The following is a 27,238-nucleotide window of genomic DNA, read 5'->3' on the forward strand; positions in this document are numbered from 1 at the left end:
AGGCCAACCCTTTCCCATCCCTCAAGGTCAACGTGTATCTCATCCTGCCGTGGGAAGGCTCCCTTGTGTTCCCACACCGCTTCCCACAGCCTCTTCTCTGGCGATTATCCGTGTTCACCTTTCACCTCCCTCCCTGGGTGAAGGTCAGAGTCAACGGCAGCCTTAACTCTTCTCCGTCTGCCCTCTGTCTCAGCCACAGGCCTACGCTCCCTCCCTGCAAGGACAGACAGAAAGCCTCCGTGTACACCTGGCTGCTAAGCTCCACCAAGCGGGGGCCAGCGTTACGTGGCTTGGAAGACTTTGGGAAGCCGAGCGTTCTGTCCAACCGGCCAGTTTTAATTCAAAGAAATCAAAGCAACATTGCGTTTCAACTCCAGAATGTATTCTGACCACATAGTGGAGTATCACTTTATACGTGGGTGGGGAGCAGAGCATGCTGGGAGCTCCACGTCCGCGGAGAGAGCCACTCCCCACCAGATAGCTTTATGGGTCGACTCTCCCAGGGCCCTCCCCACCTCGGCTTTATAATAAGGGGATCATCTGCGGACTGAAGAGTCCCCAGAACCGCACTCTTTCCCAAGCTCCAGGCCCTTTGTCCCTTTCCTTAATAAGATGCACATGTCATTAACATGACAGACCCTCTTTCCTTCAGGAGGCCCAGGACTGGGTTGGATCTTCAGCCGGGCACTTGTGCCCCTCAAACAACGTTCTCAAACTCTCTAAGCCGTTGTTTGCTGCAAGGTAGTGGCAGGCTTTCTTCCCAAAATGGAAATAGAGGTGAATGCCTCTTTTAAAGGTCGCCCAAAGGTCTACTAGACTTCCCGTCCTGGTCTTTTAGTGCAAGAACACACATACACAGCCTGACGAATGCGATTCCACTACCCTCCACCCTGACAGACATGGCTCACATGATTTCACGAGGGCCGATAAAAGGAAAACCCGCACCACAGGAAGTAGTTAATTTCATGGACCAGGTTCGTGGCAAAATCATCACAGGGTCCTTGACTCAGAGAATGAAGGTCCAAGTCCATTTGTAGATGCCCGAACTTGCAGCTTCTCTGACGACACGGAGCCCCTAGCCGCAGACCTCAGGAGGATCTGATTCCACGTGTGCCCTGCTTGTCTCCGCGACCAGCCCACCCCCAAGAGCTTCAGCCTGGGATGGTTTGATAATTTAAAAATTGCTCCTTCTGGTCCCTTGCAAAGATCTGAAGAATGAAGGAGACTGAAAGGGGCGCAGCCAGAAGACTAGAGCTAGGGTTATGGTCAAGCCTCCAACTGCTGTCATCCTCATGACCTAGAAGGAACTCCAGGGCTTGGGAGAAGTGGGGTGGGCAGACCAGCACCATGTTGGTCCCTGGCATCTGGGTGGGACCTGCGACCCTCACACTCATTGTCCCCTACGGGGCTGACCGAGATCTCTCCTTTAGTGTGGCCTCAGAGAGACTTGTTCCCAGTCACCTGATGGTGTTTCCAGAGCTCAAATCCAAGACAATGTCCATTCCAGCCCCTCCTTGCTTGCCTTGGACCCTCCAGGCGCCGGTGGCAGCCTGGCCGTGCGGTGGGAGCTCCAGCCTTGTCCCCATCCTTCTGCGGGGAGCCTTGTAGAGCTGGCCAAACTGCAGGGAGAAAAAGCAGGTCCTGAAGAGACAGAAGAGGAGGGGACTGTCCGCCCGTCACTCGCCCGTGTCGGAGTGTTTACCAGGACACGGACTTTCCGTTTTAAAACTGGGACAGGTGCAGGCAAACTGGGACAAATCAGTCATCCTGGGTAAAGAGGGAAAAAGAAACCACATCCCTGAAGAAGGACTTGTCCCCCTCAAATGCACACGCCGTGGGGAGAGCCCTTGAATGGCAGCGAACATCGTAATAAGCTTTTTATGGCAGTTTCCACTCCAATTATCCAGTCCTCAGCATCCAGGCCTCCGATGAAGCCAGGGCTTAATTTGCACTTGAGCTAAATGTTGTTTCTTTGCTTCAACATTTTCACATTGTGGTTCGTCGCTGTGGGCAAGACAAAAGTCCTCCGGTGGTCGCCTGGCCAGCAGATCCTGTGGTCACACCCGACGCTGCAGCCCGCACACACAGTTGGCTAAAGACGACAGAGGCTCGAGCTGTGGGGACAAATTGATGTGTGCACATTTATTACCCAGAGGAATTTCCAAGGGAGGTAACACTCCAGGAGAAATCATCTCACAGAAGTGTCAAAGGAAATGTATTCACAGCCATCCCGGAAGCTTACAGTTAAAGACATCCAAGAAACCCTCCAACTTCATTTTTTTAATGAGATGTTTAGGGGAGGGGGTTTCTGATATAAAGATGATTTACCCTCCAGACAGACTCTGAAATATTAGTTTGGCAAATTCAGGAGGAGGATAAACTCAGGATGGGAAAGATTTACTCCCAAACCGAAAGGCAATCAAACCATTTCCGGCAGTAAACTCTGGTCTCAGCCTTGCTCTCTTCACCAACGAAATGCTTCCAACGACAGCTCCCGCACTGTCATATCTCTAGTCTCTGGTATAAATTCTCTGTTCTTCTTGGCTTTGAGCCAAAGAAAAGTGGCTAAACCAACCCCATCAAAAAACTCAAGATGTTAGATGTTTGTTATCATATTCTGTTCTCACTGGAGTAACCCAGTGAAAAATTGAATGTACCAGAGTTTTCTCTAGTTCCAGGTGAGACAAGCCTTTGTACCCAGTTCTTCGGCACAAATTGAGAATCCCCAGCTGGCTTTGAACCACTAGTCAAGTCTTTTTAACAAACATTACGGAGCCAATATTATGAACAAAGCCCTGTTCTCGGTACGGTGTCACAATCAGAGGTATGCCTTCTTAGGAAGTAAAGGCATTGCTAAGGACATTTACTACCTGGAGGGAACCCACTTATAAGTGATTCCACGGGCACCAGGATGGCTCAGTTGGTTAAGCGTCCCACGCCATTTCAGCTCAGGTCCTAATCTCAGGGTTATGAGTTCAAGTCCCACATCGGGCTCCATGCTGGGTGTGGAGACTGCTTTTAAAAAAAAAAAAAAAAAGAAGGAAAAAAAGAAAGTGACTCCAGAAAACAGACAGTGAAGCAGGAGGTAAATGCTGGACAAGAGCCGACTATGGTGATCCGAGTTCATAGCAGGCTTACGGATGGCAGTTTCCAGGGTGCTGGAAAAGTCCCTCCTGGACTTGGTGTCCTCTGATCCTTCTCAGCACCTTGTGCGGTGGTCATTATTATCGGTGCTATAGCGATGAAGCAGGTGCACGTCAGAGGGGAGCGTCTTGCCCTCAGCCACCGACGTGGCGAACAGCAGAGCCAAGACACGTGCCCAGGCCTTTCGGACTGGAGGGTGTTCACAGCCACGGCGACACCTGGAGCAATTCAGGCCGTCCCTGAGGATCAGTGATTCTCTGGAATTGAGGAGGGCTTAGGAGAACACCAGCTCCTGGTCATTCCACTTAGAGACGTGACCATGGAGCGACCGGAGGTTACCCTCCCAGGCCGAGGTTGGAAACAGCAAATAACCGAGCTAAAACCCAAGCCCTGGGCTTCTGCCTCCAAACTAAGTATCTCTCTTACCCAGGACTGCCTCCCCGTCAGCTTGGCACCTCACCTTGTGTGGAGCGGAGAGCTGGCCAGAAGGCCCTCCCTCAGGAGAATGGTGGCGGGTAGCCTACGCCACGAAATTCAACCCTTAACGGGCTGCCGATTTGTGAAGGAGCCCACACCGCCTCGCAAAGGCTGCTGAAAATCTTGGGTCTGCTAGAAAGCAGACGAAAGTATGTTTTTTGTGTCAACTCTTCACAGCGCGTCCCACAGCAAATCGTCTGTCTTTATCATGGGAGTATGTGCTGTGTGCGTTTCTCCAGAAGTTTCTCCGAAAGACAGTAGGTCTGTCGGCTTCAACCATAAAAAGGCTCTGTTACTTCTCCTGGTCAAAGGTTTCAGGCTGAATGTCTTGTAGCATGATATGTCAATATCAAAAGAGATCAGGTAACCCTGGTCAGTGGCCTATGAAGAGATTTCCTTTACAAGTAGGGAAAACTAATAAACCATTGTAGAAGGCGTAGATGTTCCGAGGCACTCGAATTCCTAGGCTCCGTCTTAAAATAGGCTTCAAAGCTCACATTCATTTGTTTCCAAGGTACCCGTTTTCAGGTTTTGTAAGGCCTCTTTGGAGAAACAAAAGTCTGCAAACTTCTTGTGGCGCTCAGGCTTGTGAGTTTGCTCGACCAGCAAATGTCCCTTAGAGATTCTTTGCCCTAGTAACATACCGGGGAAGGGGCGAGGGGAAGCCTTCTGTCTACGAGAAATCAGATTATTTAACAGCCGTACACACATTGCACCCATCCTGTGCCAAGGGCTATCGTGGGCGCCGATGAAAGTTTGTTTGTGGCCACCCCCCCCACGCCCTGAGCCCCCATGTGAAGTGGGGGGCACCATTATCCCCAGTTGTACCAGTGGGGAAATGGCACAACCTGGAGCCTGTGAGTATGGGAGGCACATTCACAATGGGGGTCTCACTTCAGAGACCCTTGCTTTCCCTTGAGGGAGTGAATGAGAAGCTGTGGGGGACATTTGCCGATGTCCAGGGGGAGATGCAGGAGGAAGCGCCCCAACACCTGAGACCTGACGCCCAGTGACCAGCAGAGCGACCGTGACAATCCTGAGAGCTGGGTGGCGTCCTCCGGGGGCCCACACCTCAGCTCCTGCCCAGTGCACCTTCCCCATGTCTACTCAAAGTTGGCAGCAGCCTCCCTCCCGCTCTGCACCCCTGAATTCCCCCTTCTCGTCTTCGCTTTCAAAGCTTCCACCACGTTACTGAACGCTGTTCCATTTTTCTGCTTATTAGGTTTCTTTTCTCTGCCGTCACTCTCTCCTAGACGCTCAAGTCCACAAAAGCGGGAATTTGGGGAAGTTCTGCCTCTTTTTTTCGTTGATGTCTCCCAAGTGCCTGAATCAGTGCCTGACCCAGGATGGGCGCTAAATGAGTATTCGCTGTGAGAGAGCTGGAAAGACAGGAAGGGAGGGACGGAGCGAGCGTGGTGGAAAGAAAGAAGAAAGGGTGCCCGTGAGCAGACTGTACGCTGTCCTACCTCCGAAGTGGGAGATGGAGCTAGAGTTCTTCAAAGCCTGTTCCAAACCTGTTCCAAAGCTGAGGTTCCAAACCTCAGCTTCTAAAAACAACCCAACTAGGATTTTCTGGAGAGCCACCACAGAAATTAGTGAAAGTCAAACCCAGAAGCCACAACTCCCAAAAATGGGTGTACGATGAACTCACCAGCACTCCTGAGTGGTGGTGAGACTCGGGTGTAAAACACCCTCGGTGAGTGCTTCGTGTTACCCAGGGCCGGGGGGCCTTGTCCCGTCAATGGCCTCAGAAGAGTCCCCAAGCCTCCTCAGGCCTGCGGTAGACCAGCAAACCAGCTTCCTCTAACCGAGCAAGGGCTCCGAACCGGAGCTCACAGCTGCAGAGCCTGATTCAGCCATGGAACCCCTCTTGTGCTTTGGCTCAACACTCCTCCACGCTCCCGCCGGCCCTCCTATCTGCCCGCTTCTGCACCAGGCACCGGGCCTGAACGCCCTTCCGGACCATGGGCTTCCAGAAGACGGGCCTCCATGTCTTCCCTCCCAGCAGCCAGTACCGGGCATTCAGAAGCGATACCTTAAGGGATGTTCCCCCATTTGGATTAGCGGGAGAGTTCTCGAACCAAACCGGGGCTGGCAAGAGGCACGCGCATAAAGGAAATCTTCCCCTGGCTCCTTCCTCAGCTGCCTCCTCAGCCGCCGGCCGTTCTGCCGGCGTCCACCAAGGTCCCGCCATCTCCAGTCACCAAGCCAGGAGGGCTGAAGGACCAGAGGGGAAGGGGGCACAGTACCTGCCTTTAGGGGCCCCACAGTCTAGGAGGTCTTGGGGGTGATGTGCCTCCGGCAGCGACAACAGATCAGGAGCTTCATGAGGCCCACCTGGGGAGGAGGGGGGATGAGAAAGCCCACCGGAACTAGACGACTGCGGGTTTGCCATTGAGGTTGAAAGAATTTCAATCAACAGAAACTGGATAGCCCAGGAGGAGAGATGTTGCCGAAACGAGTGAAGAGGTAAGAAAGCGTGGCCTTGTGTGGCGTGGCCGGAACAGGAACAACTGCGGAGGGGCGGGCATGACTGAGCTGCTCAACCCGGTTGGGAGGGGGGGGCGTGGGGGGGGGGCAAAGCAGCCCCATGGGCCAGGCTGAAGGCTTTGGACTTTATCTTCTTCATGGCGGAGGGCTCCTGAAAGCTTCTAATGCAGGGTCCGTCATCTAGAATGAACACAGACACATACTGTATGTGGACGGACAGGCCAGGGGGTAGGAAGGCGATAGGGTAAGCAGCGGGGAAGCCAACACCATGGAAAGAAAACCATCCAAAGACCCGACTCAAGTCCTGGGTTTGGCCGCTCATTCAATAGGGGACCCCACGACCCCCTCCTATTAAGTAAAATAATTCAGTGCTCCATCGAAGTCTTATGATTTACTGATCTAACTCGTGGAGGGTAATTCCTCAGTCTCAAAACTGCTCTCGGAACACAGAGATGGTTTCTCCTGTGCTTGACACGAGGGTTTCGAGTCTTCTGAGCGCAGCAGGTGATAGGTAAGTGCAGAGCTCGACTGGGTGCCGCTTTCCCTCAGCTGGTCCCGGAAAGGCAAATAAGTGGCATTTCGCCTTAGCTGTGATGATTCATACATATGATCCACCTAATGGAAAAATTTCTTTTATAAAACAAAGTAAAGAACATAGAAAGAGCGATTAAATGAACAGTGGAAAACAAAAGATGGTAGGTAGGCTTTGGAAGAAAACAGAGGCTGGGCACCAGGCATGTAGAATCAGAGCACGGAATTGGTCTCTGAGCTTCCCAGCAGCCACAGTGAACAGAGCCTGGTGGGAATTAGTTTAGAGCCTGATTCATCACAAGCTTTCCTCTTCTGTGGCTAGAGTTCTGTCCCATCCAAAAACGCGTAGGTAGGTCCCTTATGGACCCAGAAATAGAGAAATAGCGATGATTGAACTGAGCTTCAAGAATCTCAATGACTTTGAGGCACCTGGGTGACACAGTCAGTTAAGCATCCAACTCGGGTTTCAGCTCAGGTCGTGATTTCATGGGTCTTGAGATAAAGCCCCACATGGAGACTTCCTGCTCTCAGTGGGGAGTCTGCTTGAAGATTCTCTCCCTCTGCCCCTCCCCCCACTTACACGTGCAAGCACACATGCCCACTCTTTTTCTAAAATAAATAAATCTTTTTAAAGAGCTCCATGACTTTGAGGTCACTTAACTTTCTTTTGGCTCATGGATACACATGCAAGTTGCCCAGGCTGCAGGGTAATTGGGGCCTTTGAAACGCAAATGGACACTGTCCTTTGAAAAGGACTTTCAAAGCAGTTTCATGATTTTCTTGTGTGGGGATAGGGTAAGTGGAGAGATTTAAGCAAGAGTCTCATGATTCTCCGCTTTGACCATCAGGGTCCAAGGCAACACCACCAACATTGTTAGCTTTAGGTTGCATAGCTGTAAACTGGACCTTGGGAGTTCTAATCCCCCACTGGCTTGTTGTATACAATAACCAAAGCAGACAGGGACTCACGTGGCCTGGATTCTCCCATCACTGCCCCTCACAAGCCCCGTGACCAAGACAAGCATTGCCATCGTTGGACCTATCTTCTTGGCAAAGCAAAGGCCTTTTTCTGATGTTACGACCAGAGCGCTACTTTACACCCCGAAGAGAAATAGGTTATTTGTAAGCTTTCAGTTCTGAGCTCAAAGCCTCAGAAGCCAAGGTAACACCTTCCATCAGAGAATCTCAGAAATGCCTTCCAGAACTGAACTATGCCTCCTTCCACTCCACAGACCCCGGCTGTCCTCCAGAGTCCGCCAAGGTTAATCCCGCTACCACAGGGCAGCCCAAACACCTGTGTGAAGTTAACAGCGCTACAGCACCCCAGTCCCTCCTAAAGGCACACAGCACTTGATCTGGGCCAAACACCTGTTGCTTCATGGGGCGTTTTGGTGCATCAGAGCGCTCCTCTAGGGGAGGAACCATCTTCATCTTTTTATTCCGCTCTGGTATATAATGCAGTCCAATCCAATCCTAGTGCATTCTGAAGAATATGTACTTGGAGACAAACTTCATGACATCCTAAAGCCACCCATGGAACAAGTATTACCAACATAGTCAAGTTTCACCACCGTCTTGATTATACTTCTCACTCTACAGGGTTGACTGGGACTGGTGTCTGAGTGTAACTCCATTAAATGGTCAACATTTTTTTTTAAAAATAATTTACAGTGCTCTGTAAATTATTCAATGCTCATTGTTACCGTGCCCTCACAAATGATGTCTCCATTCTGGAAGAAACACCTTCACCTTCCTCAACTCCGTTCTCTCCAAGCCAGGTCGGGAGAGGGGCCGCTCTCCAGTGAGGGCTGCCCAGTAAACCCAAGATCCCACCAAAACATATGTACTATATTCACATTTAAGGGACAGAGGGTATAGGATTTCACTAGTGCTATTAAGGAGAAAAAAAAAAAAAAAAGCTGCATCATTTAATTGCTATTTATTTTCATAAACATGAGGTATTTCAAAGTGCTATAAGATGCAGCACTAAATATATACATTTTGAAGAAATTAAACACAGAACTTTGCATTTACCCAGTTCTATGCACCAAACATGAACAAATACATTAACAGGAAGAAACAGGCTAGGAAAAAGGCATATATATATAGTAAATTTCTTTACAAAAGTTTCTTAGTTCAAAAAGTGATAAAGTAATATCTACTCAAAACTTTCACAACTCATTTTCATACGAAAATATAAGTATCAAATTTAGTTATGTATCAGCATCATACTAAAGTATACAGGCAGTGTAAGAATTAGTACAGTACATAACAGAGATTAACAATATATTTGTATACAAAACATGCTCCTCAAACATTGAGGTATTACAGTACTTAGGTATGAACTTCCGGTCTAATACTGGCCGCAAAAGCCACCTCTCATTACCCAGGACGTATACAAAAGGCGGGTGTGTCCATGGTATTTACAGAAATGTTCCCCAGGGGGTATCCAATGGCAAACCCCTTCTGTGACATCTGCTGGAACTTAAGCACCATTTTAAAAAGAAGGAATGACTTTCTGTTGTTTGGAAACTTGGAACAAACAAGGTGACTTCAACAGCCCAGAGGCTCCCAACGGTCACAAACTCCAACCACGGTCTCGGAGGGGCCAGGGAGGACACGGCGACGGCCACCCAAGCATCCCATCGCGCAGAACCCCCACATGTCCTGCTCCCCACCCAGATCCAAACTCGACGGGGGACCGATCTGAAAGTAAACCAACATTCTTAATGTCAACACAATGTTTGTTTAAAAAAAAAAAAAATCAAAATGTGCAAAGTGGCAGAGTGACTGTCCAGTTTCGAGAAACGTTTAGCAAGTCCGAGCGTGTTCGATCTTCTTTAGCAACTGCTGCTGCCTGGCCTGCAACTTCTCCTTCTCCAGCAAAAGCTGATGCTCCTCGGCCTGGAGGGAGTGGACGTACTCGGTGGCCTTTTTCAAAATGACCACCTTGGCGGCCTTCTCGTTCTTCACCAGCTCTGGCACGTGGTCCCTGAGCGTGAGGAAGCTGGAGCGCAGGTCGTTCCGGCGCTGGCGCTCCAGAATGTTGTGGTTCCGGCGGCGCTCGCTGTCCTCCGAGTCGGAGTTGCGGGGACTCAAGCTCTTGGCCTTGGGGGCGATGACGCTCTTGAGGGGGCGGGGCGATGCTTCGCTCTTGATCTTCTTCTGGGGTGGCACGTCCTCGCTCTCCACGTAGGGCGACGGGGCGGCGTAGTTGTGCTGCTGGTGGATGGGGACACAGCGCTTGAGGATCAGCTCCCCCGGAGGGGCCCTCCCAGGGCCCAGGGCTGCGTTCTTGGGGCGCACAGTGATGGTGAAGGTGGTGACAGCCTTGCTGTTGGAGGAGGACCGCCGCTTCTCCACGGTCACCACGTCGATTTCCTCCTCGTCGTCTTCCTCTTCGTCATCTTCGTCATCTATGAACAAGATGGGAGTCATTCTTTTGGTGACACACACGAACTACCCCCAATCTCTCCACTGGGTCTCTTGTGGCAGGCACAGGGCTTGCCAATCATCGGTGACCCGCCCACAGAGGTGGACAGGATCCTACCCAACGCCTGGAAACACATCTGGAAATTCCCCCTTACCCACACTCCTAGACCTTCCAACCTCCGCTCAGACTTTAGCAGGTGGCAAAATTAGGAACTTGGCTCGTCAGATGGCATCTGACTCCATCACACACGAGTTGGGGGACTCTGGGCAAGTTAAACTGTGGAAGCCTCAATTTCATTGGGGACAGTAACGGGGTTCTGGAGTTGCACAGGTAATACAGAGAGAACCGAGTCCAGGAGACACAAACACGCTCAGGAACGATAAGCTTTTATCATCACTTTTACCCAAAGACTCGCTCATTATTTCCAACTCCACACTTAAGAACTGGGGCTCCCCGTTTTAGGAGCCTCGTTAAGCCACTGACACAAAGTTTGATTTTAAGTCCTTACAATGAAAGGGCCACTTAATGGTCTGAGGCAGAGAAATTAGCTGCCTGCCAGAAACCTGAGTTCCATCCAGTAAGCAGGTGTTCATCTAATAAAAACCAAATCCGAACAACTAAGTCGGAATCCACAGGAACTCTAAAGTCCGAAGAGGGGGCGCCTCTTCCCCCAAGCCCGCGGCAGAAACAGCAACCCAAAAACATGTAGCATCATGTCTGCATTTCCCTCTCTCTCCTCCTCTACCACCTCGCTGGGATCGAAAATTATTGTTTAAAATGCAAGCATGAAAATCAAAACACATCTTCTGCTTGATCTGAAGGGGGCCGGAAAGCTGAACAATTGTGGGATTTGTTCTAAAGCCGAAATGTGAGGCTGTTCCAGTCTGTGGGTCCCTTTAAGCCCATGTTTTGGTTTTCTGCCAAGAAGACAGCTGTTGGAAGGAAGTGCTTCCTCACTGAGAGCTGTCAAGGCACAGACATTAAAGGGACAGACCCGATTCAAACTGGAGGCTTATCACCAAGTTTCCTTCCAGGAGCCTTAGAGGGATCCATCCTCAGCCCTCAAGGAAATGCAAGCTTGTTATCCACCTGCACCGAGAATGCACATTTTCACGATCCCCTGGGGTCCCAGCTCCCCACCACCAGGACAAGGGCTATCCAAGTGTTTGGACAAACTTCTTTACCTCCAGAGTCCCACGCAAAGTCTGGGTTTTAACCCAACCCTGCCATTTAAGGCAGAGGTAGGCACACAACAGAAGCAATCAAAGGGTGCCTTCCAGCCCGCGGGGGGATTCCTGGAGGCCCTGAGTGGCCGCCCTCACCTTGAAGGGCACTGGGTCACAAAGTAACTCCGGCCTGAAATTAGTCCCGGAATTCTCGCCAGAGACAAAGACCGGACCCAGTTCCCACTGCACCCCGTAAAGAGGCAGCCCCTCAAGAATGTACACCACCGCTGCGGTCCTTGCCACCAGCTGCTGAATGGAGGGAGGGAGGTGGGTGCCCCCAGCACCCCCAGCCTTTCAGATCCTCCGCCGGCCGCTGGCCAGCATACTGCCGCCTGCTGGCCACGGACCAGGAGCAAATAGCCCACCACCCACGGAGGGCGGGGAAGACTACCCAGGCTTGAAAAAATAAATAAATAAAACCGGTAGTAGCCATCTGTGCAACCTCCCTCTACCTTCCAGCGCCCTACATAGGATTCTGCGCCGCCTTTGTGTCTTCTCCCCGCGCCTGCCCTCCCCTGACCCGGGAGGCGGTCCCTCTCCACCCTCGTGCTAACAGGTTTCTGCCCTGAAAACACACCCAGCGCACCTCTCCACTCCCACCCAGCTTTCGCCACCCAGCGTTTCCTAATTTTATCCTTGGACTGGCTGCAACGGAGAGGCGGGGTGGGTGAGCGCGCCAGCAGGGGCTCGGAGAGAGGGTGGAAGGAACTTCAGCGAGGGGGAGACTCTGGGGTACACCCTCTTGGCAGCCCCCACTCCCCCCTCTCCTCCTCATCCCGGGGCTCGGCTTGGAGGAACCTGGCCCTCTGCCACCTGCACTACCTCTAAAATACTCCCCCACAACCCTCCGCAAAGCCAAACCCAGGAAGAGTAACAAAGGGAGCGCGACTCCGGCTCCAGTGCTCCCGGGAGGCAGCCGACCTCCGGCCCGGTCTTTACCTGAGTCGCTCAGGGTGTCCTCTCCGGAGGTGCTGAGAGCCTTGTGGTCACCGCCACTGGCCGGACGGCCGCCGGGGCGCGGGGGCACGGCCGCCGGGGCGCCGGCCGAGGCCGCGGCACTCGCCCCCGAGGCGACCGCAGCAGCGCCGGCCGCCGGGGCACCGGCCGGAGCGGCGGGCGCGGGCTCGCGCTTGTTCACGGGGAAGGGGAAGACGACGGCGGGATCCACGCACTCGGCGGCCGGGTGGGCGAGGTCCGCGGGCAGGGCGGCCCCGACGCGGCCCGCCCCCGCCGCCGCACAGTGCCCGCGGCCCGCAGGGCTGGTGGCGCCCGCTCCCGGGGCCGGGGCCGCAGGACCGGCAGCCGGGGGCCCGCGGCCGTGCTGCAGCTTCTCGTTCACGGCGCGCTCCAGCTTCTCGCGGGCCGAGAAGCCGCTCCACATGCAGTCCTGGAGGATGACCGGGTTGGGAGTGAGGCCGCCCAGGCCCCCCAGGCCGAACGCGTCCTCCTCGGCCGGGTTGCCCCACAGGTCGGCCTCGGGCAGCAGCATCTCGGTGGCCCAGTTCGGGGGCTCGGGGCTGTGCTCCGGGAAGGCACGGCTGGGCGACAGCGGGGGCGTGGGCAGCAGCTCGAACTTCTTCCAGATGTCCTCCCCTGGGGGGGTCGAGTCGGGGCCGCCGAAGTAGAAGTCATCTTCGTCCGGGTAGAAGCAGGGCTGCAGCGAGTCAAACTCAAGGTCTGGGTTCTTGCAGATCATCCCTGGCATGGTGGACGCAGTACAGCTTGGCATCGGCTCGCCTCCGGGCGGGCGAATGAGGGCTTCTTTCCGCTCGGCTCCTTTTAGTTAGGGGGGTGCTTCCTTCCCGTGGGGGGCGCGGAGGGCGGGGGCCCGCGCCAATCTCCGACACTGCAACCGACAGACACACGGGGAGAGGGTTGGCAAGCGGAGCCGAATGGGGGGGGGGGCGGGCAATGGGCGCCCCCCACTTCCCCGGCTCCTCGGTCTCCCCTCCGAGCCCCCCACTCCGCCTGGTGCTCCCGAAGGTGGAGGAAGTTCTGGCTCTCGCTCTCTCCCTCTCCCTCCCTCCTTTTGTGTACAAGCTGTCTACGACAGGGGGTGGGAGGGGGCATGCAGATGCGGGGGGTGATGGCGTGGCTCTGCAACTTTGGAAACTGCCATTTCATTCACACTCCGCAGTGCCTGGGGGAGGGGGCTGCTCCGGGCTGCAGAATCCCAGCTCTCTCCAGCTCCCCGACAACCCAGTTGCACCGCGGAGGTCCAGCTGCTCAGAGGAAGCCCAGGGCTCCAAACCCAGCTACCGGGCGTGAGATCTGGAGTACCCTCAATCCCTCCTTTGTAAAATTGCAACCTCGGAGTGCAAAAGATAGCGGGGCATTTAGGAAACTTTGCAAATGGAAAAACGCCTTTCTCTAGACCGAGACCAACGAGGGGCACCCAAACCGACAACCGCCCCCCCCCCCCGCAAATTAGAACAGACGCCCCTCAGCAATACGTCGGCTGCAGGGAGAGTCCTGCCAATAGCTTATTTTGAACCTCTCTAACCCCACCCCCACTCTTCCAAAACCCCAACAATGTCGTCTTCCTGGGAGAGGGGAGCGCCTGAACCCCAGTTCCCAGGAATGGTGCGGGGTCGCCAGGAGAGCCGCGTCTCCTCGGGGCTGGAGTAGTCGTGACCCAGATTACCACCGCGGCGGCCTCGCCCTGTCTAACCCCTCTCTTCTTCCTCCAGGGGCACCCTCTGGAGAACCCCAGCTTCGGGGTGGGGACGCACCGGCTCCCCGTCAGCTCATACACGGATAAATGTTCTGGAGAAGGGCGAATTTCTTCCCGATGAAGCCATTACACACCCCCGGCAGAGGCTGTAAAAAGGATTAGGGCGGGTCTCTTCCACCCGGGGTGCCTTCGAGGCTGGAACTGGCTTTTCAGGGAAAACCCCCGAGATGGTTTTGTTTCGGAAGCAGCAACAGTCCCCCGAGGATATTCGAGCGCCCTGTGCGCGAGCCGCGATCCCGTCCGGGGCTTGCCTTCCCGCCGGGCTCGCCGCCCGGGGGGCGCCGGGCAGTTTGCAACCCCCGCTCCTTACCTCCCGCCGACAGTCGGGGATCCAGAGGCGATTCTGCGCGGGGGTCTCCGGGTGGCCCGGGGTTGGTGGTCCTCGGGTGGCTGCAGTCTGTGCGCGCTTGCGCCTGGCTAGCGCTAGCTCGGCTCCAACCCAGTTCCCAGGAGCCCACCGCATCCACCCAGCGCGTCCAGACAGATGACTGTCACTGGCTGCGCTTTGAAGCTCGGGGGATATTATTAACTGAAAAATCTGACACACCCGGGGGGCGGGGAGAGAAGGGGGCTGCGGCACAGACAAGGGGGAGGGAGAAAGGCAGAGGAAAGCGGCTTTACCCCGCCCTCTTGATTTCCATAAAAATCAGGGGAGGCGCCAAGGCTTTCGCGCCAAAAGCCACTTGCTTTTCTTCTTTGCAGAGAGGAGGCTGCAAAGCTGGGAAAGCCCGGGGTGTGCTCCTCCCTCGCTTTTAGACCCCCGGGCTTGCACCCGGTGCACTCTGCGAACCAGCTGCGCGCCGAGCGGTGCAATGCAGCACCCACCCTGCGGGCCTGGCAATGGCTTGGCATTAAAATATTTTTTCCGGAGGGCTCCGGGGGTGTGTACCGGGGGAGTGGGGCGGGGGGTTGGGGGCGGGGGCGGGGGGTGGAAGCTGAGGCTTCTCACCCAGCCCCCGCCCGGACTGCGTTTGTGTTCGGCTGAGCGCGACGCCTGCGTGGAGCCAGGCCCGGCGGTGGGGTAGCTGGTGTGTGATCTCGAAAGGAGGCTACACCGAGGGTGCAAAACGGGAGGAGGAGGAGGACGCGCCCATTTAAGAACCAGACCGCAGGATGTTTCTAGTTTTAAATTGAAAGGAGAGGGGCGCCCCCCTTGTTTGAAAATAAATAAATAACTTCGGGCTACGAGGGTGGCGCCGCGGCGGTTTCTCCGGCCGAAAGCGACACCTCGCGGAGACCGAGCAGAAAGCGGAGCCGCTGGGCCGGGTCTTGGGGGCTGGAGGGGGGCCACCCAGCCGCCCCCGGGGCACTGTCACCCGGACCTCCCCACTGCGCAGCTTCCGAGGGGGAAGGAGCGGAAGACCCGTCCCCACGGGCTCTCGAGTTAGCCTTCTCCAAGCTAGTATTTCCCCGAATTTCGGGGGAAGCTGTGCAGGTTCCCATCGAAGTTGTGGTCCACGCCTCCTCGAGACCAAACCCTGGACTCCAAATGGTTGGAGCCAAAAAAGGAAAGCTGCGATCGCTGCTTCGCCTCTTGGTGCCTCAGTTCCCTCATTTGTGAAGTTGCAGTTAGCAATGGCGCTTACGTCATGGGGTTGTTTTGGGAACAGAGCGCTGTAAAAGTGCTTCGAACAGTGCAGAACACCCAGTGAGTGTGAGCCTCTGACTGATGCTACCTGATCGCGAGTCCTCCGGGGAAATGAAGACACCCCCCCCTCCCCCAAATCCCGCTGTATGGCCCTCTCTATTGCCACCGCCCCCTGTGAAATCTTCATTTCGTTCTGGTCAAGCTGTTTTACAGGTAGAAGGGTGGGGGCATCGCAGATGATTGCCCCTACCCCAAAACTCCCCAGGAAAACCCCGGACCCCCTGGGTAGCCCCCTTCACAACCAAATACACCATGAGGTGGGTTTTCCCTTGGAAAACATTCCCGGGGTGCTTTGGGGGTAGGAGAACCTCCACCCCCACCCCCCACCCCCCACCCCCCACCCCCAGTGGAGTGAGGAAGCTTCTCCATCTCCCTTTTCCCAAACTGGAAATGCAGCTCATCCCCGCCATTCACCTCGGCATTCAAACTGGTTGCGGGCCAGGCTGCCGAGGGTCAGGGGGCAGCCTGTAAACTGCTCCCGGATTAGCATTTGTGAAGGGCTCTTCCAGCCCCTAGCCCGGATGCCTACATAATTCTGGGGAGAGAGAGGCAGATCCCCAGAGATCTAGGAAGTGGCCCATGAATGAGGCTGAGAGCTGCCCTCCCAAGCACCTTTATTATTATTATTTCTTTCACATATGTAAAACGCTTCGCCTTTGCAAAAGCCTTTAACACCCCCACTTCTGCTTTCCCTAACCCCCTAATCTAAACCCAGCCCTCCTGCTGTATTCTCTGCTAGTGTCCTGGATTTTCTTCCCGAGCACTCAGGGCCATTTGTAATTATATATGCCTGGGAATGTTTGCTCAGTGCCCGCTTCCCCCACGAGGCTGCGGGGGAAACTGCCTTTACCTTCCTCGCTAGACCTGGGAGCTCCGGAAGGACAGGCCTTGTCTGTTTTGCTGAGGACGGATCCTCAGAGGCCAAGCCACGTACCTGTCTACAGCAAGTACGGGACACTGTTCAAGGCTGAGATCCCTGAATGAGTCCTAAGGCGGCCACCTCTTCCCAGATAGTTCCTCTTTATTGGCAAACAGCGGGAGAGACAAATGAGTGTCATTCCAGAATCTTCTTCAGGCCCCCAGCAGCAGCGGGACCCAGAAAAGACACTCAAAAGAGCCGGCCCTACCATTTTACCAAAATGATAGGATATTAAAATAGGCCAAGATGGCGCCCGTTACAGGGTTCAAAAGTCTTCTCCTTGCCCTCTCTGACCAGACCTGTGCCCTGCACCATGCCACTCGTTTTTTGTCCCTTGATTTAAAAGAAGAAGAAGAAGAAGAGAGGACAGGGAAACAAGGGACCCGGGGACTCCATGTGCCTCCCAGCAAATCAGGTATCCTTCCAGACCTCAATTCTAATCTCCTCCTTTTAATGCAAACCAGTAATTACTGACAAGTCTGAATTTGAAGGTTAACAGAATGATAAAATTCAACAAGTGTTTATTGGTGCCTTTATTTGCAAATGGAAAGATAAAAGAGTCTTTCCACCGAGAAACCTGGCCACGGCTGCTTCCTAGCCGGCATGTGGAGAAACCTGCCTATTTCCTTTTAAAACGTGGAAACAGTCTCGGGCTACGTGAATGCACATTAAATAAATCTTCAGATGGCTTGGAAGAAGAGGCTTGGCTCGGCACACTGCTGCTCTGTCCCAGCTCAGAGCAGAGATGAGTCAGCGAGCTCACCGTGGACTCAGAGGGACACACTCCTGAAGTAGAACCAATGGGTTACATAGTTAGACCCAGGACTGGGTTTATAAATAAGGAGAGTTTTGAGAGACAATGTTTTGGCCTACAAATCTCTTTATTAAAAACAAAACAAACCACACACACATTCAGAAGGGCCCAAACCATGACTGGCTAGGAGATCCACAACATCTCGGAACCTTCCAACTGCCCCATCTCCTGACCAGGAGGGAAGGGTCTGATGGGTCCAGGGCCCACGGTTTCTCCGAGGAGCTTTACCGAGTCTCTTCCCCAAACGACAACAACAACAACAAAATGCATCAATTTCTGCTGATTAAATCCTTGTAAATCCTTGACTCTTCATTTGGAATAAAGTAAAATCTAGCTCCCTGCCTTACCCAATTGCAAAATAAAAAGCAAACAAACAACAACAACAAAGAAAAGCCTGGATTGAAGATTTAAATAGAAAGAAGTCAGAATATAAAAGTTAAAAGAGGAAAATAGAGATTGGAGTATTTTCTGGGAGACACAGCCCAGAAACAAGGGAAGGAAAAACTGAATATATTTGACTACAATAAAAGTTAAAATTTACAGTTAAAATGCACCCTAAGCAAAGTCAAAAGACAACAGTGTGATAGAAAATACTTGCCTCGTACAGAAGAGACAAAAAGTATATCCCATGTATTAAAAGAGATCCTACACATTGAATAGAAAAAAACAGCCCGATAGTAGTAAGACTTCAGGATAAGAGTAGGTAATTCACTGCATAGGAAATGCAAATTGTTCATAAACATATGAAAAGATGCTCAGCTTCACTAGTAGTCAGGGAAATGCAAATTAAATCTCAAGGAGATTAACATTTTTTTGGTCTAGCAGATTGGCCCAAGTGTTGGCAAGGCTGAGGAGGGCGTGGGGGCCTGTCCCCCAGGGCTGGTGTTCCAGCTCCAGGAGTAAAAACAATCCCACTCGTTTTAGGAGATATAATAAAACAAAAATATGTATACAAGAATGCATGTGGCAGGATGGTTCTTTATAACAAAAATATTGAAAACCCTGTAAATGCCCATCAGTAGGAGAACGGTTTGAATCTGTCTTAACACATCCGTGCAGCAGAATAATAGGCAGCCACTAAAAGTAATGGATTAGATCTACAGGTAATGTCTGGAAAAATCTCTGTGCTTAAGAAGGGAAATAAGCAAGATGTACGTCAATGTGTCCGGCACTTTAGTACACTCGCACTTAGGTCCGTCTACACTAACCCAGCAGCCAAGTGGATGGAATGTGCAACAAGTCATTAACAGTGGTTTATTCTGGAAGAGTGGAATCAAGCAGAGGGAGAGACTTTCCTCTTACTTTTATAGTTTTGTTTTGTTTTTTAACCACGGAGATTATGGGCAAATTTAATTTTTTGTTTTGGTTATTACTTTTCAAAAAAATATTTTTGTTATACCCCAGGAAAGCTCATCATTGGTGACGAGGGTGGGGGGGGGGGTGGTTTCCCTGGCTGGTTGGCATTCTTTCAGACCAAGGTGGTGCTGAACTATGAGCAGAAGAAGTCAAAGAGACCTAGATGGGACAAAATGGCCCTGGTTTAACTAGGGTTAGAATCAAGCCAGCCCAAGCCACTGGTGTTGCATGCACCCAAAGCAGGACCGATTGATCGATCGATTGATTGATTGATTTCTGAGGCTGAAGGAAAATCTGAGATCCAGCAATGAAAGGGTTTTGCGGTGGAGAATGTTATTGGCACAATTACCTTTAAAACAACAAAAAAAAAAAACGATCCTCATTGAATATTGGTAATTGACAGATTCAGAAAAGGAGAAGGATCCCTCAGGACCTGCACTCCCCTCGCAACTGTGACTCTGCCATGTTTGAAGCAGGTCAGGTCGAGCAGCCCTCCTCCTGCCCTGGGAAGCCTTCCCTACGCTGAGTACAATACACAGCCCCGGGGAAGCAGAGAACCCAACCCAGGTCGGGTGCGTGAAATGCTCCATCAACTGCAAAGATCGATGTGGATAGAAGGTGCTCTTACTGCTGTAGGATTGAATTTTCCATTCATCTTATGTTCTCCAGGTGAAAAGGCAAGCCGGAAACGCTGTCCGGGTAAGCAGATGGTTTGCTCAGGGCCACGCACCCTGGGAATGGATGAGGGCTATAGGCTGCCCCTTTGTAGGCTCAAGGGTTTGCGCAGAGGGGAACCCAGTCTTCCAAGGAGCCCAGAAGGCTGCAGAGAATCCTCACTGCATATCCGCTCTGCGAATCCCCTTGGCATTGCCCGGGAGAAGGAGCGAAACTCTGTACATCCCATCTTCTTTCTCTCCCCTCCCCGTGACTGAATTCAGGTGTATCCACCATCTTACTCCTTGAGGTTTTCAGATCCCCTCTTCAAGTGATCCCATAATAGATGGTTGATTTGCCCATTGATTCAATTTCCTTCAGTGCTGATGACACTCCCTAGAGCTCCTGGGACCACCCAGGCTCACCTTAATATCTGCCTGGGGGCCCTTTCAGTTTCCCTGTGTTTAAATAGTGATCAGTGATAAGCCTCTATCTGTCCATTTCCAGAAACTGCTGCTCCTGGCCTAGGAAAGCCTCTTTCTTTTCTGCTTCAAGTCCTTTCCTCAAAGATCAGCTGGAGACTCCAGAAAGGAATGCTGATCTTCCCAACCCTAGCTGGAGACTCCAGAAAGGAATGCTGATCTTTCCCCCAACCCTGCTCCCCGCCTCCCCCCACCCCAGCCCTCCACTGATTGCACACGGCCTGCTGCCCGCTTGCACAATCCACTCGCATTCTTCATCCGGGTCCTGTTGTGTGCAACTCCGCACAAGGTTAGCAGTTCCTGAGTGCACGGAACCCATCCCCCCTCACCCTCGCACCTTGCGCGGTGTCTGCTGCCATGAATAATGGCAAGAACTGAGCTTAAAAGCTAGCAGGGCTAGCGAGCTCTGCCAGCCTGAGTAACCCCGAGAGCCACTCTGAGTCTTAACGTCTTCACCTTGAACGTAGCATTTCCTGAGGATTAACTGGGGGTAGCATCCATGAAGTCCTCGGTTTATTATGAAGGTGCAGTAACGGTCTAGTTCCCTCCCTTCGATCTTGCCCCGGCCTACTTGTGGTGGGGCTCCGCGAACCCTCCATCAAGAAACCACAACCTCTGGGTTTCAGGCTGAGCTTTCTGAAGCAGTTCTTTGGATGTATGGGGACTAGTTAATGACCCCTGCTCCTACCAGAAACCACCCCTGGGTGGGCCCCCTCCCTCTTCTTAACTTGTCCTCGACCTAAGTACCCGCACTTGGAAGAAGGTACTGCCAAGTCACGGTGGCATAAGGCAGAAACAGCACAAGATCATAAGGGAGAGAACGAGTGCCTCACATCCCGGAGCTGGGAATTACTTGTTGAAGAATGTCACATTGGTCTTTTAATTCCTCTTGGCTTCACTTTCTTGGTTCATAAAATGGGAATAATGAGTCCCATTCCCGCTCTGCTCCTCCTCCTCCTCCTCCTCCTCTTCCTCCTCCTTCTTCAAGATTTATTTACTTAAGGGGCACCTGGGTGGCTCAGTGGGTCAAAGCCTCTGCCTTCAGCTCAGGTCATGATCCCAGGGTCCTGGGATCGAGCCCTGCATCAGGCTCTCTGCTCCGCGGGGAGCCTGCTTCCCCCTCTCTCTCTCTGCCTCCTTGTGATCTCTCTCTCTGTCAAATAAATAAATAAAATCTTTGGGGGGGGATTTATTTATTTATTTAAGAGAGAGAGGGCATACGCACAAGTGAACAGGGGGAGGGGCAGGGGGAGAATCTCAAGCAGACTCCTGTCTGGTCATGAAGCCTGACTTGAGCTCCATCTCAGAGATCGTGAGATCTTGACCTGAGCTGAAATCAAGAGTTGGAGACTGAAGCTACGGAGCCGCCCAGGCACCCCTCCTACTCTTCCTTAAGGGAGGGATGGTATGCATGGAGAAGTAGGTTTAGGTTCAGAAATTAAGTTTAACATCCTAATACCTTACTGTTTCTATATCTCAGGCAAGTCTACTTCCATCAGCCTGTTTTCTAACCTACTAATGGGGTAATAACACCCCTTTTATTGCAACAAAGCAGATAAGAGACCCGCAATCAAAATAAGACCATGCACATTACCGAGAAACCATGGGGGTGAAGGTCTTTATTTTAACATAGCAAGTGCTTGAAAAATGGTAAAATCTTTACACAGGAACCATGTGGGATTCTGTGTGAAGTAACTAAGACAGGGCTGGTTGGGGTGGACGCTAGAATCATCTTACAATATTTATGATGGTCATATTTCCTGGTAAGTGGTATCAAATCCAAAAACCTGTCACAGGGACAGATGGCATTCTTAGCACAAAAGAGGAAACCAATTAGAAGTTAAAATACAGAAAAATGGGAGCTTGTAAATGCTAACAAATTGTTTCAGCGGGGAGGCCTGTGCTATATTCCCTGACACTTGCTAAGGAAGGTTTCCGTCTGGTTCGGCGACGCTCGCGGGACCCTGGCTGTTAGTGTCTAAAGAAATCTCACACACCCTCTCTTTTAATCCCCTCGATTTCAAGCTTCCATACCCAACCCAAGTGGTCCGGCAGATGCTGACAATGGCACCTTGTCACTGAGACGGTGACAGACTGTCTCTTTGCAGCTCAGGAAGGAGCACTAAGTGCTGGGCTTTAAGAAGCAATTTCTAAACACTGTACTTGTACTCATTTAGTCTATCAACAAACATTTACATATGATTTATAACTTATGCACTCAGGGTACCTACAAGCCAGTGGGGGTAATAAAGACCTTTAAAGGAAGTTCAGGTAAACTTAGTTTGTGCTATAACATAGCACGTGCACAGAGCAATGAGCTTTCGCCCCCACACAGACTGGGAGACATTTAAGCTGTGAGATGAGAAACAGGACTTGGCCCAGGAGGTAAGGGTAGATAGGGTCGTGCCCATCAGGATGGGTGAGCGCGTGCTACAATAACAAACAGCCCCAGATCTCAGCGGCTTCTTATAACGAACGCTTCATTTTTTGTTCTCATTACATATGACTGCGTCCTTATTAGACAGCAGCCCCTCCTGAAGAAAGACCGTGGCAAAAAAAATATTTTCAGAGCGCAGCTGCTAAACTTTTTGTTCAAACTTCCCGTTGGATTAAGATGGCCTCCAGCTGGCCGAAGCAGTGTGGGGAAGAAAGCGGAAAAGCATGGCCAGACCGATGAGCCCCAAGAAGCCGAAGGTACTGAAAATCAGCTGGAGAGAAAGAGGCGTCTTGAAAAGAATTGTGTCTGTGGCTGGAGCTGATAAAAATCCGATTATTCCTGGGTAGAAGCCCAGGCCTGTTCCTGAGCCCACACTCAGCGTTCCTCTGAACACCCTTGCGACATGGACATAAAAGTCACAACGGACTCAAGGGTGGCACTTAGACCTTTGAAATTCTCATGATGCTCAGTCACGCCTGGCACAAAGGAAAAGCTCGGTGAGTATCTGCGGAACGAGTGAATGAATTTCTCTTCTCCGGGGCAAGACGTCGGACTGATCCTCTCTAAGAATGCGTGGAATGTCGGGACCAGAGTCCTGTGGAAAAGTGAGGCAACAGACCTGTGTTCTCGAATTTGATTTTAGTAACAAAGCCCTTTTGAAAAAAAAAACAAGTCACATTGATACTAAGCCCGACTTTTTAAAAAATGAGATAGACGTGGACTGGCGGGGGTGGGTTGGGAAGAAGGGAACCCTGGACCCCACTTTCCAGCCTCCTTCCGGCTCCCTCTAGAGGCACTTCAGGGCTCTTGAGGATTTTCAAACCCAGACTGAAGGCCACTGCTTTGGATCAATCAAATCACACGGAGGACAAAACCTCAGCACTTTCTCATGCACCCAAGCCCTGGTCCTGGCTCGCATCTCTTGTTCCCGCTGGAAGCCCCTCCGGGGCTTGAGGGGTGGTGGGTTGAACCCCACAGTAGGGAAGGAAGTGTTCCAAAGAGCCGTGTGTGCGTTTGCAGGAGGAGAGGCCTGAGAGAAGCCCCCTGCTGAGGCCCCTTCATCATGGTGCGCCCTGCAGGTCTCGGCGCCCGGCCTCCTCCAGAAGACAAACCGGCTAAGCAGGGCTCCCCGTGCCTCCTGAGGGCAGGAGTCCTCTTACCTGTCACATTTTCTGCAGAGTCTGCTTCAGATCTGGAGGAAGACTGTCTTTCTCTCCATCTGAGACTCTCTCAGTCCAGCCTGCAGAGACGGCAAGACAGCTGCCAGGCCTCTCCTCCGCTCTGGCTCACAACATTGCGGGACGAGAGTGACCATCCCCTCTGTGAGTAGCCTTCCAGGGCCTGCTCCCAGCGCTGCCAAGGACAAACCAGACCTGCAGGGCCCTCGTCACGCTCTCAGAGGGGCAGAGTCCACTTGTCTCACCGGACTTCTGCAGACAGGACATGGTTGATGCCTCCATAAATTTTCTAAATACCTCCATCCGTGCCAGACGGAGTCTCTCATCCCCTCTGCCTCTCGTCCGACCTCTGCCCGGGGTCGGCCCTAGATGATGCCAGGCTCTCCACTCACCGCTGAAACCATGGGGACGTGTGTGGGGATTTTCTATTCTGTGAATTGGGGGGCAAGTGAGGTCCCTTCCCCTTCTCGGCACTCACGGAGGCCCCGACTACCCCAGTGTTACCCCAAGGAGTGATCCTCTGGCTTAGGATACCACACATGGGGGTGGGGGTTGGGAAGTTGGGGGCTGGGGGGCTGGGGGGCTGGGGGGATGTGCCCGGGTTGGGACAGAAGCCCTGTTGCCAGCCCCATGCAGGCTCTACTGTCCCGAATTTGGTGATGTCTAACAGGTGATTTCTAACACCTCAAAGGTGCTCACAAAACAAATTTGTGACCCTTTACAAATGCCTTTGGATGAAGAAGAGCCCAGCACTCAGCCTGATGTCCTAGATTGGCATTCCTCCAAAACCAGGAGTAGCCTTGACTGGGCAGAAGACACAAGGTCTGCTGCCAACGGGTCACTCCGTATTTTTTTTAATGGTCTTTCTGCTGAGGGGGGGCTTTGAAGAGTCAGATCAAGAAAAAGCAGGTTTATGGAGAGATCAACCCCCCCACTTTCTTCCACCTTGCTCCCCATTCCTCGCTTTCCAGCTGCCAGGAAACCTTCTTGAGCCTCAGTCTTCTTAGGCTGAAGATGGGGACAGTGGGTCCTGTCCTTGCAGGGGCACCATCAGTGCCAACTGTGAGATAAATGACAAAATGTCATATGATTGTGGGGCGATTCTCAGTATTACAGAAATAATTACCACTCATCCTGAATCCCCCCCCTTTTTTTTAAATTTTATTTATTTATTTGACAGATAGAGATCACAAGTAGGCAGAGAGAAAGGAGAGAGGAAGAAACAGGCTCCCTGCTGAGCAGAGAGCCTGATGCAGGCAGGGCTCCATCCCAGGACCCTGGGATCATGACCTGAGCTGAAGGCAGAGGCTTTAACCCACTGAGCCACCCAGGCGCCCCCTGAATCCCCTTCTTGTCTCCTCTGGAGTATTTCCTTCCTGCCCTCTTTTAGAGAGGAAATATCAGGTTAACCTGAATTTTTATGTTTTCATCCAGCTGTTTAGGATCATGGACTCAAAGAAAATACTACAGTTCACTGGCACTATTTCTTCCGAATCCTCTCTTTAAAAACCTAACAGAACAATTCATGTCCATGAGGAGGACTGAGCTCAGGTCCATCGTGTATTGTGAGAAACAGTGTCTAACATGAGATTGTTCTTTTTTTTAAGATGTATTGATATTTTTGAGAGAGAGAGAGAGAGAGAGCGAGCGAGCATGGTGGGGGAGGGTAGATAGAGAGAGAGAATCCTCAAGCAGACTCTCCACCAAGCATGGAGCCCAACACGGGGCTCAATCCCAGGACCCTGAGGTCACGACCAGAGCCAAAACCAACCAACTGAGCCACCCAGGGACCCCAACACAAGCTCATTCTTGAAGCAATAACATCACACTTATAAATGGACTTATCTCTGCATATATGAAAGGTCACCCACCAGGCTGTTTGGTGGGATTATTGGGGGCTGAGATTAAAGATCAGTGTAGAGAGATGGTGAGGGAATTTTCACTTGTTTTTCTGATATTTGGATTTTTTTTTTTTTTTTTTAGCCATGATTGGTTACCACTTATTTAAAAAAATCTTTTAATTAAAAATGTTTTGATATTACTTTTTTAAATTAATGAACTTTTTAAACATCAGCAGACATTTTAAATATACAACCTTAAAATAGATTTTTATCGGTTGCCTATGTCTGTTCTCATTATTTAATTTTCTACGTCAGTTAAATTGAACACTCTTCCTTATATTTAAAATTGGAACCTATAATCCTAAGCATTCCATTTTTACTGAGCACCTGATACAACCCAGATTGAGTGGCAGGCACATGATATATTATTCTCACTTAATCTGCCCTCTAACCTTGCAAGGTTAATTATTTTCATACCCATTTTCCATCTGAAGAAGCTAAGGCCACATTGTTAATAAGTGGCAGAGCTGGAATTCTGAGCTGGTGCTGTCTGACTCCATCTGACCAAAGTACACATTTGTTTATAAAAGCCCCTCTTTTATAACAGCCCCTCTGTTTATAAAAGCAGTTTCCCGTATGTCAGCTTAAAGACTGCGTGAAGCCTCAGATATATAATTAAAACTTTTTACTTTCTTTTTTTAAGATTTTGTTTTTTTAAGTAACTTCTACACCCAACGTGGGACTCAAACTCACAACCCTAAGATCAACCGCCACATGCTCCACCGACTGAGCCAGCCAGATGCCCCCCAAATTTTAAAATAAATATATATCTGTACATGCAACCTGATTCCTACTTTTATTTTTTAAAGATTTTATTTATTTATTGGAGAGAGAGAGAGAGAGACAGCAAGAGAGAGCGCAAGCTGGGAAGAGAGAGAGAGGCAGGGTCCCTGCTGAGCAGGGAGCCTGATGTGGGGCTCCATCCCAGGACCCTGGGATCATGACTTGAGCCAAAGGCATATGCTTAACCGACTGAATCCCCCAGGAGCACCGTGCCTTATTTTTAAGTGTATAGTCAACATAGCATGTTAACTCTCTTCCCCAAACTTTGACCCTGTTCCCCAAAATGAGCAAAGGCAGAGGTAGATCTTAGGGTCTGCTGTCCTTTACAAAAATGACATCTAAGTGAAGGCATGGCAATTTACTAATCTGTTCAGAATGCCTTCTCAAAGATTTCTCAAATCCTGTAAGTCTGTGGACTTCTAACCACACAATGTGAAAAGAAATCTGGTAGGGAAATCCTGAGACCTCCCCCTCCCTAATGTAATCACCGAGGGCAGAATTGGTATCTAGTGGGTCTGTTTATTTCCCTGTAGATCTCAATTCTCAATGGACTCCTCAGATCAGAAGGGAAGTTTTCTTTCTTTCTTTTAAAGATTTATTTATTTGAGAGCACAAGAGGGAGGAGCAGAGGAAGAGGAGGAGAGAATCTCAAGCCGACCCTGTGCTGAGCAAGCAGCCCTGCCCCAGGGCTCAGTCTCAGAACCCAGAGACCACGACCCAAGTCAGAAGCTTAACTGACTGCACCACACGCCCCCCGCCTCCGCCCCGCCTCCCCGGAAGTGAAGTTTTCCATGTTGTTTCAGAGTGTGAAATGTACAAGCGACAGGAGGAAGTGACTAGCAACTCCCTTCCTGTACAACATAAAGACTTCGGTAACCATGACAAGAGGCCAACAGTGGATGGGGCTGTCTTGGTAGGTATTGAGATGCCTGTCATTTAAAGGATTCAAAAAGAAACGAGTGAAACATCCAACCTGCAATAGAAGGGGTTTTTGCATAAAAATAAATTCTGTGATTCTCAACTGCATGCTT

The 27,238-nt window shown here is 51.5% G+C and overlaps 1 protein-coding gene across 1 annotated transcript; it reads right to left on the reverse strand.

The window, feature by feature from the left end:
• Positions 1-8,566: 8,566 nt before the first annotated feature.
• Positions 8,567-14,687, reverse strand: MYCN (MYCN proto-oncogene, bHLH transcription factor). The gene is made up of 3 exons (XM_032353264.1): positions 14,346-14,687; positions 12,241-13,147; positions 8,567-10,058 (listed from the first exon to the last, which is right to left on the reverse strand). The coding sequence occupies exons 2-3, from the start codon at positions 13,028-13,030 to the stop codon at positions 9,454-9,456; spliced, it is 1,395 nt and encodes a 464-aa protein (XP_032209155.1). The 5' UTR covers positions 13,031-13,147; positions 14,346-14,687; the 3' UTR covers positions 8,567-9,453.
• Between the last annotated feature and the right edge of the window lie 12,551 nt (positions 14,688-27,238).

Source organism: Mustela erminea, chromosome 7 (genome assembly GCF_009829155.1).
Source record: "Mustela erminea isolate mMusErm1 chromosome 7, mMusErm1.Pri, whole genome shotgun sequence".
Lineage (NCBI taxonomy): Eukaryota > Metazoa > Chordata > Mammalia > Carnivora > Mustelidae > Mustela > Mustela erminea.